The sequence below is a fragment of the Orcinus orca genome, chromosome 15 (genome assembly GCF_937001465.1).
Source record: "Orcinus orca chromosome 15, mOrcOrc1.1, whole genome shotgun sequence".
NCBI classification, from domain to species: Eukaryota; Metazoa; Chordata; class Mammalia; order Artiodactyla; family Delphinidae; genus Orcinus; species Orcinus orca.
In genome coordinates this window covers 23610466-23625112 of record NC_064573.1, presented here as the reverse complement: position 1 = coordinate 23625112, position 14647 = coordinate 23610466, and the positions used below count along the sequence as shown (strand labels likewise).

Sequence of the window (14647 nt, the reverse complement as noted above, 5' to 3'; positions counted from 1 at the left end):
GGGCCTCTGCCTGAAGCATGATCTATGGTTAAGCATGTCAGACTCAAAGACTTCTAGCCTTTCCTTGACGTTCTCCAAGAAAAGAGGGTCATGCCCTCTGCAAGCCATTTGTCCTACTATTAAACAATTCATTCTGTTAGAAAGTTCTTGGCGAAACAGGGGGCTCCTTGTATACTGAGACGGGTCCCCAAGCTTCCATCTACCTTAGACTATCTCATTTTCAGAGGGTCCCAATGTTCACGCCTCCCATTGGACAGGCCCAGCATTAGCACCCATTATACGTTACACAAAAAGATGAGCGCCTGGGTTTCTCTGCTTACCTCCAGACCTCTGCACTGTACAGCACAGGTATGCTTGTGAGGACCTGTGATCCCTAAGTTTCCTGCACAGGGACCCTCCACAGTTTAACATGGGACATCTCAGCTCTACTCTGTTTTGACGTACTTTCGACAATTCTTAGACTGACCTTTTCAATTGCTTGGAGAGTTCTGAAAACTCCAGAATGCTCTTTTGAGGCGACCAGGTACATCAGGATTTCACAAAAACAAAGCTAGAAATGTCTGATATAGACATGTCCTACCCTGGTAATTACCCCAGAAGGATGCAGCTTCTCACTCATATCTGGATGAGGAATAAATATGTTATTAAATGCTTATGTGCCTGTGCTGAGGACTTCAGATGCATTACCTCATTTATCACAACAGTCTATGAAATAAGTACGATCATTCTACTAAATAATGAGGGAACCCAGGCTCAGAGAGATTAATTTACTCGCCTGTGGTCACCCAGCCTAGGAGTCTGGGAGCTGACACTGAAATCTAGGCCTGACTCTGAAGCCCAAGGTCCAACCACCAGCTTCTGATGGCTCCAGTCCAGGCCACGCTTCTGCAGTCTGGTCTTTTATTTACAAGCTGGAGAGGGCAGGGAGCAGCTCCACACCAGGCCTCCAGCCTGGGCCCAGCCCACAGGACCCCACCTGTCCCCTCACTCCTCCGAGACACCTGTTTGGAAGAAGAGTGAAGAAACGCTTCACTGACGTAAGCAGTTAAGATGTTTGCCAACCACCACCCGGCAGAGCAGGGCAGGGTGATTCTAGTCCAGCCCGAGCACAGCCAGCTGGTGACCCTGGGCAGCTCACTTCCTTCTCGGGGCCTCCCTGGTGAAGGTGCATGTTAAATCAGGAAGCACCCACACCTACATGTACAGCTAAAGTGAGCTCAGGCCACAACACACTTTCTGCCGCAAACTGCCACCTTCTATTTTCCATCTGAAGTTATTTCGTTAAACAAACAAGATGTTGGCCACAGCCCATTAAATTGCTTTCCTGACCCCCTAGTGGGTTGCGATGCAGTTTTGAGAGACACTGGACTCAAGATGGGGGATTAAAGAAACCTTTCCGGGAGCCCAGCAGATAGAAGAACCAGGAGCCGGAGTGGGGCCCGGCTGCCAGTAGAACACGGTTTGAAAACCAGTGGCTCGACAGCTCCCTAGCGTCCTTGTCAAGTTCTTAAGTGGAACAAACTATGCCTGGTCTGAACCCTGTGCTTGGACCATCACTGAAAGGCCATCCAATCAGCCAGGCTACAATACTTGAACTCAAGATTGAACCACTGTGCCTGCAGCCTGAGCCCCTTCCGCTCAATCAAAAGGCTGATGTGGACGCTGCAGGGCAGGAAGAAGGAGCACAGAGCCTTCACCTAAGAAGGGCAAGCGCGGCCCACCTCGTTAATCGTGGAGTTGTTAGCCAGTTGTGTTCAGACCCCAAGGTCCAAAAATGAGATGGAGCCCCAGGACACTCCTTGTCTGTTCTAAGAAGAGAGATGTGGTTGAAAGACAGTAAGAGCAGCCTTCTACCTCCAGCTGGAGCAGATCATTCTGAGCAATGCTTGAACCTGCTGGGTTTTGAGAAGCTGCATGGGTGCTGCAGATTAGTGACAGTTCTTTGCACCTTCCAGGTCAAATGCAAATTCCTAATTCCATCAGCAACTTCCTTCCCAGGTGCAACATCTGGGAGCCGTTGACGGTTAAGTTGTTTCTGGGTAACTGACCACTGCATATGGATGTTTCCTCAGCTGCAGTGGGAAAGTGCCAGGTGGAGATGGCAAGAGGGGGGCTGGGCTGCCTCTCCTCCTCCCCATTTCTGGCTCCTTCCTCCTTCTGACACTTAGAGGACCTTCTTCAGACAGGTGGGTCCCTGTGGGAAATACCACAGGCTCTGGGTTGCTACAGTGCCCTGTTCAGCTCCAGTTCCTGGCAGAAGATGTTTGGCTTACGTGATTTCACGGGGGCTAGTTGGTCGCTATCTGTACCCCACCCCTATTTCAGGCCAGTGTCCAGCAGAGGGGATCCACGGTCTTGGCACAGCTTAACAGACACTGGGGTGGCTCAACGGCCTATCCACAATGCAAATCAGATCGTGATAGCGGTCTTTTAGCTCAAAGAAATGACATTTTCCGTCATGTATCTGATTCTATGTTAAAAGGTAAAGGGGTCCATTGACAGATGAATAGATAAACAAAATGCGGTCTCTACATATAAGGGAATATTATTCAGCCTTAGAAAAGGAAGTCCTGACACATGCTACACCATGGATGAATTTTAAAGACATTATGAGAAGTGAAATAGGCCACGCACTAAAAGACAAGTACTGCATGATTCCACTTACACGAATCATCAGTGTAGAGTCATCAAAATCATAGAGACAGAAAGTAGCATGCTGGCTGCCAATGGAGGCAATGGTGAGTAGTGCTTAATGGGTACAGTTTCAATTTCGCAAGATGAAAGAGTTCTGTGGATGAATAGTGGTGATGCTTGTACAAGTATGAATGGACTTGGTACCACTGAACTGTACACTTAAATATGATCAAGATGGTAAATGTTAGTGTATTTTGCCACAATAAAGAACAAACAAGCAAAAGGGAAAGAGGACAAGGTAGGACTTGGGCACAGCAGAAATCCCCTTGGCAACTCCAGCCAGCTTGACACCCAGACCAATGCCAAGTTGAAATCTGAAAAGCTGTCCAGGAGGATGTTACCGTTGACACCCATATTTCTCAGCCCAAACTGAAATTCTTTTGTCTGTCAGCGCCCTGCTTGAGCCCTCAGTGTCGGGGAACATTTCTGGAGGCTCTGTCTTGGGGGACAGCACATAAGAGGGTTCCCTGGGGAGCCAGGCTCCAGGGGCCGCGGTACCTGGACGGGTAGCCAGCTGCGCTGATCCGAATGGTCTCCAACACCCCGCACGCTCGGAGCTGCTGCACTGCTCTCTTCGGGTCAAAGCTGAAAAACACAAGACAAGCAGTGAGTGCCACACGGCAAAGGAGTGGAACAGGGGAGAGGGAGAGCCCACCCCCTCCTGCACAGGCACCCTGGAGCTCAAGGTCAGGGGCCAAGCACAGACTAAAGAACAGTGACTGGCAGCACATGAGCCATCTCAGCATCTTCAGTTCTGTGCATTCTTATTCGCACCTGGGATACTCCTCTTCTCTGCCCCCCACATTCTGTCCACCCACCAAGGCTCATTCCTGCTTCCTCTGCAGAGCCTTCCCTCATTATTTCCATACACAGGGGCATCTGTCTTAATTCAACGGCCAAATCATATACACTCGGCACCACAAGCATTATTTGGCTCCAGAGTTAAAAGGGGGAGTGTCTCAGGCCACGCAGACCTGGGTTTGAATCATGACGTGATCACTTATAGCTGCATGTGTGATTTGGGGCAAGTCACATACACTTGCACGGCAGTATCTTCATCTGTCAAGTGGGGATCATAGAAGTATCCCTTTTAGAGGGTTAGTGTGAAGACGAAATGTAATGGCCCATGAGAGCAGTGAGAACAGTGCCTGGCAGAACATAAGGGCATACGTACTGTTAGCTACTATCATGATAGCTGCCCAGTTAAGAATCATATAGATGAAGAACTTTATCTTCCTGTCTTTAGAGATATGAGCCATGACTTCAACAACTCACCCACCCTAAAATGCTACATCTAGCACTGGAAACCCAGTTTTTATTCTGGGTATATGTGTATGTGTATGTCTGGGTATATGTGTATGTCCTACACATATGCTGAGCGGGACACTGGAATAAAAAGTCAGACGTGGTCTGGATTTTCTAAGAGCATCCGCACTTGAAGAGGAGAGAAGTGTACAGAAGAAGTAAACCACACAGCAGTGTGTGATAAAGGTGGTAAACATGCTGAAAGAAACTGGAGGGAAAGATGTTGAGGTTGGCTGGGGTAATCAGGGAGTCTTCGTGGAGAGAGAATTAAGCTGAACTAGAATTAATCATTTATATTTGGGATGAGGAATAAGTGTTTCCATTTCTTTCTGGCTGTTCTGAAGCCTGGCTACAAGCCGAGGGCCTCTTGCTCCTTGCACTCTGGGAGGAGGGAGGGCAGGGGTGAGGCCCTCCAGACTCAGTCCCGGATCCTGCGGATTGTACTGGCTTCAGCGCACGCCTGGCCGGGCAGTCGGGCAGCCTACCTGCCCTGTTGGGTAAATGCAGATGGCAGCTTCTTTACTCCTAGGACCCGGGAGGGCTCAGCAGGCAACCTCTCACCACATTTGTCTGCCACGCTCCCGGACGGCCCCAGATGCTCTTCTCCCAGCAGCTGGACCCACTCAGGATTCTGGAATTCTGCAGGAAGGACGTGGCCTGGGGTCGACCGCCCTCGATTCACATCTCTCCATGGGACACACCCTCTCTGTCCTCCCATCTCTACGACCTGCTCGGCCCCTGGTCACGTTGCTCTCTTACGCTGAGTTGCATGTGGGCCAGGGGCCCAGGAGTCCACTGAGGCAGATGGTGCCCTGCAGTGGCCTGGGCTCAGCGGGCACTTGGTGGTGGGGAAACAGCAGGCATTTTCCAAGTGACTGAAGACCGCGAGCTGACCTTCCCCGGGCACTCTCTTGGTTCCAATGCGCAGGGCTCGGCGTCCCAGGAGACGCCCTCGTCCTCCTCCAGGCCTGGGCTCACTCTGACTTCCTCCCGCCTCCCCCTGCCTGCCCCAGTCCTCCCTTCTTTGGACACCCAGCTTATCCATACAGTCTTCCTGATGACTCCAGCCCCAGGGTGCACATGGCACTTTGAGCGTGTAAGGCACAACTAAGCGCTGAACTCTGCAGAGTCCTGAACACCAACAGTTACTTCAGAGGAGTTAATTTCATCTTTTTAGGCAGAGAAGAAGCTCCTTAGGATGAAAGGGAACACTCATGCCGAGACTAGACCGTAGGCTGAACCTCTTACTATGCCACCTACTTTGTAATTTTGCTGAGGCCGCCCCAGGATTCGGCTCAGTTCTGGGATCCGAGGAGGACCTTCATACGGGTGGTGGTGATCAGTTTCATAAGAAGCTGTACGTCCGAGGGACATAAAGGCTGCCTGTGACCTCGAGAAATCCAAGGCGGCCTTTGGGAGGCAGGCTCTGCCGTTTACAGGTTCTGCTCCTCTCGCCTCTCAAGTGGTCAGCTGGGCCCTGAGTCAGGAACGCAACGTGGACGTGCTTGTCCTTGGGAAAGGTTTTCTGCTCACAGCAGCCTCTCCCTCGAGGCACCCTGCAGCCGGGATCTCAACTGGCCATCGGCTTCTTCCCTTTGCTTGGCACAACTACGGGGTCAAGTTCAACCTGCTGCACATGGTGGGGACGGGCAGCATGCTTGGCGAGCATCTGTGACCTCTAGTCCTTTGTGAGCTGTGGGTCTAGCTGGGGTCCCTACTTCCTCCAGGACCTCCTGCTGCTTCCTGGGTGGAAAAATGAGCTAACTGTCACTGAGAGGCCCTTCCCTCCTTCAAAGCACTATTACTCTTCCCCAGCACCCCCATCTCCTCCTGCTCTGGACCCCGGTATCATGTCTGTGAAAACTGGGCATGCCAGCTCTGGGCCAGGTCCTGTCTGATGGCTGGGGAGCGGCTTGGGAACGTGACCCCCGCTCCCACGCAGTGCTGTGGAAGCTCTTTGGGGGAAACGTCTTCTCTTGGGGCCCACACACCGAGCTGGTCCCATGGAAGCATGCGGCAAATAATTTTTGAACTCAGCTTTAACATTCTTCCCTGCTTCTTGATGACCTCAGCAAAATCCCGTCCTTCTTCACACATCCTCTTCCCCGTGGTGGGGGAAACGAGCAAGGCTGAAGGGGAACTTGGACTGGCCTTAGCTCTGCCACCAGCAGCTAATGTCACCTTGTGCAAAACACTCTCTCTGGACCTCGTCTTCCTCACTCATTCAATGAGAGCTGAGAATATCTGCCCAACTCTAATCTACTGGTTTGTTGTAATGATCGAGTGACGTAAAAGAGAGGAAGCTGTTAGAAAAAACCCGAGAAGACAGTATAACAAGAAGATACTGCCATGCCCCTCCCCTGTCCACACCCCCCAGGGGACACGTAAAGCCTGCCAGCCTTCTGTACCTTAATCTTATCTCCCTGAGAGTAAAGAAAACTCACTGCTAAACTCTCTCAGTCTGCCTCCCTGCATTAGTTACCAGTAACTGGGAGTGAAGACCAGCCCTTCCACCTATTAAATTTGGGAGGGCCACAGTGCAGACAAGCAACACCTAAATCTGGACTGAAAAATTACCAAAGATATGTAGGGGACCAACTGCTGAAATGCAGGGTTATACTCTCCTCTCTCAATAAACTGTGCAGGTTCAGCAGAGCCGGAAGCTTGCTGGATGCAGAGTGAGACCTCCTCCCGTGGCGCCGCCTGGTTGATTTCCGCACAGGCTGCCTGGGGCTCTGCAGTGCTGTGCACGCAACACGCAGGACTCCGAGGTGCTCAGGACCGCCCGCTTCTAAGATCAGTGGACTGGCCTTCAGGAAACCTGGCCAGTTCCTCCGACGAGCCACCCCAGATGATCACACACACCCTAGGCCACCTCCTTCCTGGACACTTCATGCCCTCTCGTCTCTATGCTGCTGTGGCTTCTACAGACCCACTGACAGTCACTCCTTCCATGTGGTCAACAGTTATTTGTGGCTGGCAACTCCTTAAGGATGAAGGCTACGTCTTATTCACTGTCATTGCACCTGTCCTAGCCCAGTGCTCAGGACGGATGGTTTCTGAATACAGGAAGAGGTAGAGAGAAAGACTTTTATAAAAGAGAGGCAACAAAGCATTCAGTGCAGGACAGCAGCTCTCCACTGGGGGAATTCTGCCCTCCAAGGAACGTGTGGTGATGCTTTAAAACATTTTTAGTTGTCACGATAGTAGGGATGTTCCCATCTAGGGGGCAGAGGCCAGGGAAGCTGCTAAGCTTCTTCCAGCGCACAGGACACCCCACAGCAAAGAATTCCCTGGGCCAAAATGCCAAGAGTGCTGAGGCTGAGAAAGCTTAGTTTTAGGGGATGGGAGGAGGGATATAGCACTTTCCTTCCAGAATATCAACAACATCATATATATATATATATATTTATTTATATATATATTTTTTTTTTTTTTTTTTTTTTTTTTGCGGTACGCGGGCCTCTCACTGTTGTGACCTCTCCCGTTGCGGAGCACAGGCTCCAGACGCGAAGGCTCAGCGGCCACGGCTCACGGGCCCAGCCGCTCCGCGGCATGTGGGATCCTCCCAGACCGGGGCATGAACCCGTGTCCCCTGCATCGGCAGGCGGACCCTCAACCACTGCGCCACCAGGGAAGCCCAACATCATATATTTTAACGGCATACATTTTTATGCGTGTCACAAATAATCCCCATTACCTCCTTGAATTCTTCCAACAGGATAATTATTTCTTTAACCACAATGAACAGGTGAGGAAATGAGACTAAGAGGTAAAGGACTAGTTCAGGATTCGCCAAATAATTGGTAGCAGAGAATCCAGGCTTTCTGACTTGGTTCTGTATTTCCCCCCATTTTCTTTATTGGGAGGAAGATTTTGGTCCCGAAGGAAAAGGAGGGCCTTAGAAAAATGGGATATTAGGACTAGAAAGTCCCTTTGAAAGTCCCCAGTGTCTTCTCTCACTTGGGAGGGGAGACCCAGCATGAGAACTCGGCACATGGCGGGCGTCCAGTCTGACGAATGAACTGCCCAAGGTCGCGCTGGCTGGGGGGCAGAGCTGGTGCCAGCCCTGGACTCTCCTCTCCCGGGCCCAGCACTCCGCTCCTGCCCTTCACACATAATCTAAGTCTTCCACACATGCTGTGTTTCTAACAGGCTCTTTTCTTCTGGAGGCAGCTGGTAAACAGATGCCACACGGCGGGGGGAATTCCTAAGCGTGTCTCGGAAACTTGGAGGAAGGGAGAAGAATGAACCGTCAGCACGCTTCAAAGAAGGCTGATTTGAGGCTGTCTTCCTAACCTTTCTCAGCACAAGGTTCCTGTGAGTGGAATTCAAGCTTTATTAACTGATACAAATTGCAGAAGGCAGTTCAGATATTCATTCTGAGAGTCAGAGTTGCCAAAATAAATTATTTCACAGAAAGAAATTATGCCAGGACCAAAAAGGGAATCAGAAAGATGGGAGGAAAGTGCTTGAAAAATGTAAAAACATCCCTTCTCCGGCCAGAGGGAATAGCACATGTGGAGGCTCAGGGTAACAGAAGAAGAGGCTGCAGAGGTGAGTGAGAGACCATTCTAAAGGCGCAGGGCAGTATTCCAGGCAAGAGATGAAGAGAGTCTGAAACAAGGCCGAAGTGGAAGGGAGAGACGAGGGAGACCAGTGTGAGAAATTTTCAAGTAGACTCCGTGGGACTTTGACAATGACTGGATCCTGGGGAGTAAGGGAGAGGGAAGAGTCAAGGGTCATGCTGTCCAGTATGGCAGCCACTAGCCACTTGTAAGTAACCAAAATGAAATTAAGAATTCACTTTCCCAGTCACACCAGCCACACTGCAAGAACTCAGTGGTCACATGTGACTAGCAGCTGCCATGTTGGTCAAGGCAGATTATAGAAGAGCTCCATCATCACAGAAAGTTCTACTGGACAGCACCGGTCCAGAGAGACCTCAGGTTTCTGGTTTGGAAGAACGAAGTTTGGCGGGTGGATGAGATGTCAGGAAATCATTATGCCATTTCCTACAACAGAGACCAAGTAAACAGGAAACATTCAAGGGGGAAAGGATGAGTTTGGTGTCAGACACGCTGAATGTGAGGGGGCCAGTGAAGCTGCAGCAGGCCTGCAGAAAGGCTGGCTGGAATCTCGCACAACCCAGAAATGACAAAGGTACTGAAGAGTCACTGCTCCCCAGATTTGGGTGAAGTCAACCATGGGAGTGGTGTCAGAAATGGAAGAAAATTTTTAAGGTAGGAGTAGTGGCAGCATTTGGGTTAGAGTGAGGGGAAGGTGAGCAAGTGTGGGTAACTCCGGAAGCCCAGCAGGAGAGGGGATGTGAGAAGTGGGACCATCTGCATCGACACACTGCTTGAGGTTATGCTTCCTCCATCAAGAAGCCTTCCCTGACCACTCCGGACATGCTCCGGTCTCTGAACTGAGCAGTCACTGTGAGACGCACTATGTCTGCATTTAACGGCACACTTCTAAGTGGTTCTCGGATTCGTGGGCACATCTGACACCACTGTAAGCAACAGGGGATCGGGGAACTGGATCTTCTCATCCCCCTGAATCCTCCGGACAGCAGACAGGTGTAACCTGTATTCGGCATATAAACCATTGGGGAGTGCAGGATCAGCTACTCATCCTGCTGAAGGCTGCAGACCTCTGAGAGGCTGTGCCTGCCCCTGAACTTGTAAGGCCACATGAAGAGGCCGGCACTCACCGGAAGGGGAGCTTCTCGTCGTTGGGCTTGATGCAGCGGACGTAGTGCGGCGTTGTGGTGTTCAGGGTCTCCATGAGCAGGTGCAGGGAGGTGCGGAACTGGGGAGACAAAGATCAGTGCCTGGTGATTTATTTGTCTTCAGCTTTGTGGCTGAATAAGGAACAAAAAGGAGCACACCCAGACTGGTGGTGGTATCTGTCAATACTCTTATTGTTTAGATCATTCCTGTTTAACCCAGGACAGGGGGACACCCAGGGACCTGGTGTCAGACTCCAGCTCTGACAGCTGCCTGGCTGCATGACCAAAACCAAGGCCCTCCCACATCCCCGGCACCGGGGCTCCTCAAAGCATGTGGGGAGAGACCGCCCGGATGCGTCTCATTCAGTGCCCCAATCAGATGAGATAAGGTGAGCAAGTGCTAAGAGCGCGAGAGGGACCATCGCTGTGAATGGAGGCCCATGAGTCCTAAACGTGAGGCCCTGGAGCCCTGACACGTGGTGCCCGGGCATCCCGGGAATTACTGCCTTATAGGAAATGCTCAGAGCCGGGAATCCATCGAAGTATTAAGGTCAGTGGCTGCCAGGGCCTCAGCAGGCACTCTCTTCTCTTGGGAGACACACTGGACATAACATCCCACAGCAAACCCACGGCAGGAGCTGTTTCTCAGTTTCTGGGTCCCCAGGCTATTGACCCCTCCCTCAACAACTGCACCTCTAGACTTCTGGCCTCGCCCACAGGTGTCTGTGGTCCGGCAACATCTACCATCCCCACAAGGATTAGACGCATCGTGTGGGGCTGGAGTCATCCTCGTTCTCTCTCCCGCCAGTTCCCTCAAGAGAAGGTTTCGCAGTTTCCTTCTTCAAAGGGCAAGAAAGACCGGGCTGGGCGCTGGGGATGCGGATGCCAAGGCCACTCTGGCCTCCCTCTGACTCTGCACCTACATCCTTCGTCTCCAGAGAGGCAGCCCCGCTACACGTGCCAGGGCCCACAGCTCCCGCCATGAGGCCTGGGGCTGACCTGGTGGCCCACGGTTTTCTTGTGCTCCTTGTTGGAGGCTTTCAGGGGGGGTCTGGCAGAGCGAACGCTGATCTTTGAAGATGTGGCGGCAGCAGGAGCAGAGTCTTTGCCATCGTGGAACAAGTCAGCCACCAGGGGGAGCTAGAAACAAACACAGGAAGAAGACAGGGAACGAGTTCTTGGACTTTATGCTGCTTACACTCTTTCCAAGTAGCTTTCCAATACATGCCTGAGAGAACTGGAAACACACGTCCACATTATTCCTAACAGCGTTACACATGTACAGCATTATTCCTAATGCCCACAAAGCAGGGACAACCCAAATGCCCATCAACTGATGGACAGATGAGCAGAATATGGTGAATACACGCGATGCAATATTACTCAACAAAAAATATAAAGGAATGACGTCCTCGTACATGCCACAACCTGCGTGAACCCTGGAAACACGCCAAGTGAAAGAAGCCGGACCGAGAGGACCACACAGTGTGTGATTCCGTTTACAGGAAATGTCCAGGGGACAGCAGGTCGTATACGGTTTGCCAGGGGCGAGGGGAGGGGCGAAGTGAGATGCCTGCTGATGGGGACAGAGTTTCTTTTTGGAGTGACGAAAATATTCTGGAATTTAGCATGGCGATAGTTGTACAACTTGGTGAATATACTAAAACCACTGAATTACACAATTTAAAAGGGTGAACTTTGGGTACAAGAATTATATCTCAATTTAAAGAAAGGAAAAAAGTAATTTTCCCAGACAATCTCACTTAACCTTTACCTACAAAGATGGGCAAAACTTCTTTCCCTTCTGGTGTGGTAGAAGGTAGCTATGTTCTAAGAAAACTGTTTAAATTTTTCCATACTTATTATTACTGGGTCTTGTAAAGTTATTTAACTTCCTTAAGCCTTATTTTCTTCATCAGTAAAATAGGGATAAGAATGTACCCATTATGTGGAGTTGTTATGAGACTAAATAAGAATACCTCTCTGTTAATGCACTGGGTGTACCAGGGTGAAGATCAGACCATGCGTGAGGGGCAGGTGGGACAGAGAGTCCCAGCCCTCCCCCGTCCCCTACAAAACTAGTCCTGCCAGCATCCCTTGGGGAAGTGGATGCTGGGGATAGAATCAAGTGTTGTAAGGCCACTACCACATGCCTGCATGTGGGGAGGGAACAAAAGGAGCCCCAGGCCCCACTCTCCAGCCCTGAGCCACTCCCAATCCCAACAGAAGAGAGGCTCAAATGCTTGTGCCTCCGTGTCCAGGCTCCGGTCCGTCACATCCCCTGCACCTTTCTTCCCACAGCCCCCATAACGATGCTGTCTCCCATCTCCTCCCGCCAGTTCTGAATGCCCTGAGTCTGTCTTCCGGGGGCTCTGCAATCGGATCCCACTCACCCCCTCTCAGATAATACCTTTTCTCTTTAAATTAATTTTTATTGGCGTATAGTTGCTTTACAATGCTGTGTTAGTTCCTGCTGTGCAGCAAAGCGAATCAGTTATACGCATACATGTATCCACTCTTTTTTAGATTTCCTTCCCACTTAGGTCACCGCACAGCAGTGAGTAGAGCCCCCTGTGCTATACAGTAGGTTCTCATTAGTTACCTATTTTATACATAGTAGTGTATATGCGTCAATCCCAATCTCCCAGTTCATCCCACCCCTGCTTCCCCCCTTGGTAACCGTAAGTTTGTTCTCTATATCTGTGTCTCTATTTCGGCTTTGCAAATAAGTTCATCTCTACCATTTTTCTAGATTCCACATATAAGCGATATTATATGCCATTTGTTTTCCTCTTTCTGACTTCCTTCACTCTGTATGACAGTCTCTAGATGAAGCTGATCACTTTACTGTCACATAAACCAACACGCTTGTTATTCCCACCTTTGCTCACCATTATTCTTATCTGAAACACCCACCCCCTTCTCCTACCTGCTCTCGTCCCGAGAGCCCCATCTCTCAGGGTCCGGCCCTGCCTCCTCCACGACCCTTTCCCAGATCACTTCATCCACTCATTTCTGCCTCTCCCAGGCTCAGCCTGTGCCACCTGGGTACCACCCGAGTCTGTGCTGGGCTCTGAGCCCTAGGCTTGCTGAACCTACAGCCTCCTAGCCTTCCCCATTGATGGAGGATGAGAGCTGAAGAGAAGACTAAAGGAGAAAATCCACGTGAGTACAGAGAAGAGTGCCCGGCATAGAATAAGCACTCATACATGATCTAGTTTTATTATTTTTATTGGGGGTGTATATATATATATATATATATAATCTGTCTACATTGTGAAAGTACAGATGCCTGAGAGAGTTATATTTTTGAGCTGAAGAGGAAACAGAATCATAGAATTTAAATCTGGAAGAACCATAAAGATCAACCCTCAACTTCCTGTGGCAGGTGAGGAAAGAGCAGCTCTGGGAGGAGGGACCTACCAGACCCTGCTTCAACCCCCAGTCGCCCCACAGCAACCACGGTGGGCGGCATCAGCTCGCCCAGGGCTGTTGGTTAATGGATGAGCCAGGGCTGGAAGCACTGACCTGGGCCTCCTCTCTGAAGACCTCTTCCCTGAGATTCAGCAGGTCCACATTCCTCCGACTTCCTGCCTACTTTTCCCAATGTGTTCTTTCCCAGCACCTTTCGCTGGTCCATCTTCTGCACTTCTCTCCTTTGAGTTGCTGATCCCCAAAACTGCATCCTCACCACTTAATTTTTCTAACACTCATTCCCTGGACTGTATCCTTCATGCCCATGGCTTCAACTATCACCTTCAAGCCCGTCTCTCCATCTTGATTTTCTTCCACTACCACAGTCCATAGTTCCAACCATCTGCTGAATATCCTGCTTCTCCTCCCTCTGGGTGTTCCACTGGAAACTCCAAATTCAACATGGCCCAAACCACCACCACCTGCTGTCTTCCCAGATTTAGGTTAGAGATCCTGCCATCACCCTACTTCTCATCCCCATCAATCACCAAGTTCTGTCCATGGTTAAGTCTCAGCAGTCCTTTCTCGATCAACCAGAACATCGCTGCCCCGGTTCAGGTCTACCTGAGCTCTCTCCTGGGTCACTATAGTCACCTACAAAACTCGAGTGCCCTACCTCCAGGCATACGTTCATACAAACACATTCTACCCCACAGCCAGTTTTCTCTAAATCCAAACCATACCCAGTAACCCCCTGTTTACAGACCTGCTGGTCCTCACTGACCATGGCAGAGAGCCACCATCACACATATTAACTGAGAACAGGGGTAGGGGCTGGAGGGGTGGGGGGAGAGGACAGCCCAGGCATGGGGACTCTGTAAACTGGTGCCAGAGAGCCAAGGCACACGTGCGAAAAGGTCAGGTGCCCAGGCAGAGTGGCGCCTAGAAATTTCCATAGGGAAATAATTAATGGGAGGCTGAAGCCAGGTTCACATTCTAAAGACATCAGTGATTCAGTCTGCCAAGTCTAAACAATATATAAACTGATTAAATTATTCTAATTCATATACTTTCAGAAATAGACTTCCAAGATGTTTGAGTCTTGGGTAGAAGTTCCCAACTGCACGACTACACTGTTTAAGGGTCTAATGTACTGAAATCGTTAGCAGTGGCTTTTTCTGTGAAAAATCTGTTAACTTCTAAGGTCACGAGCATGTATCAGAACCACAGGGGGAGCTTTGAAATCGGATTCAATTATAAGAGTATTTTAAAACGTAAGCCCCTTTCTCTTGCTTCAATCAGAAAAGCTATGCCTTTTTTTTTAATTTGACATATTAAAGGATTTATAACTTAAGAGCAAAAAAGGAAAACTTTTGTTCAAGGCAGATTTTAATCTACACTGGCACTGTGCTATAATTTGGGAACAACCAAGGTTTAGTCTGGAGAATTTGAACTTTATTTTAAAAGTTATGTTTTAGGGCTTCCCTGGTGGCGCAGTGG

At 50.1% G+C, this 14647-nt stretch overlaps 1 protein-coding gene across 4 annotated transcripts in view; it reads right to left on the bottom strand.

The window, feature by feature from the left end:
• Positions 1–14647, bottom strand: part of MYO5B (myosin VB) — a 387779-nt gene that overhangs the window by 83389 nt on the left and 289743 nt on the right. For all 4 annotated transcript variants that reach the window (XM_033421389.2, XM_033421388.2, XM_049697846.1 and 1 more), the window contains 3 exons: positions 10733–10873; positions 9716–9813; positions 3193–3279 (listed from right to left, as the gene is read on the bottom strand). In XM_033421389.2, coding sequence (XP_033277280.1) covers positions 3193–3279; positions 9716–9813; positions 10733–10873 — 326 coding nt within the window. The remainder of the gene's footprint in view (positions 1–3192; positions 3280–9715; positions 9814–10732; positions 10874–14647) is intronic.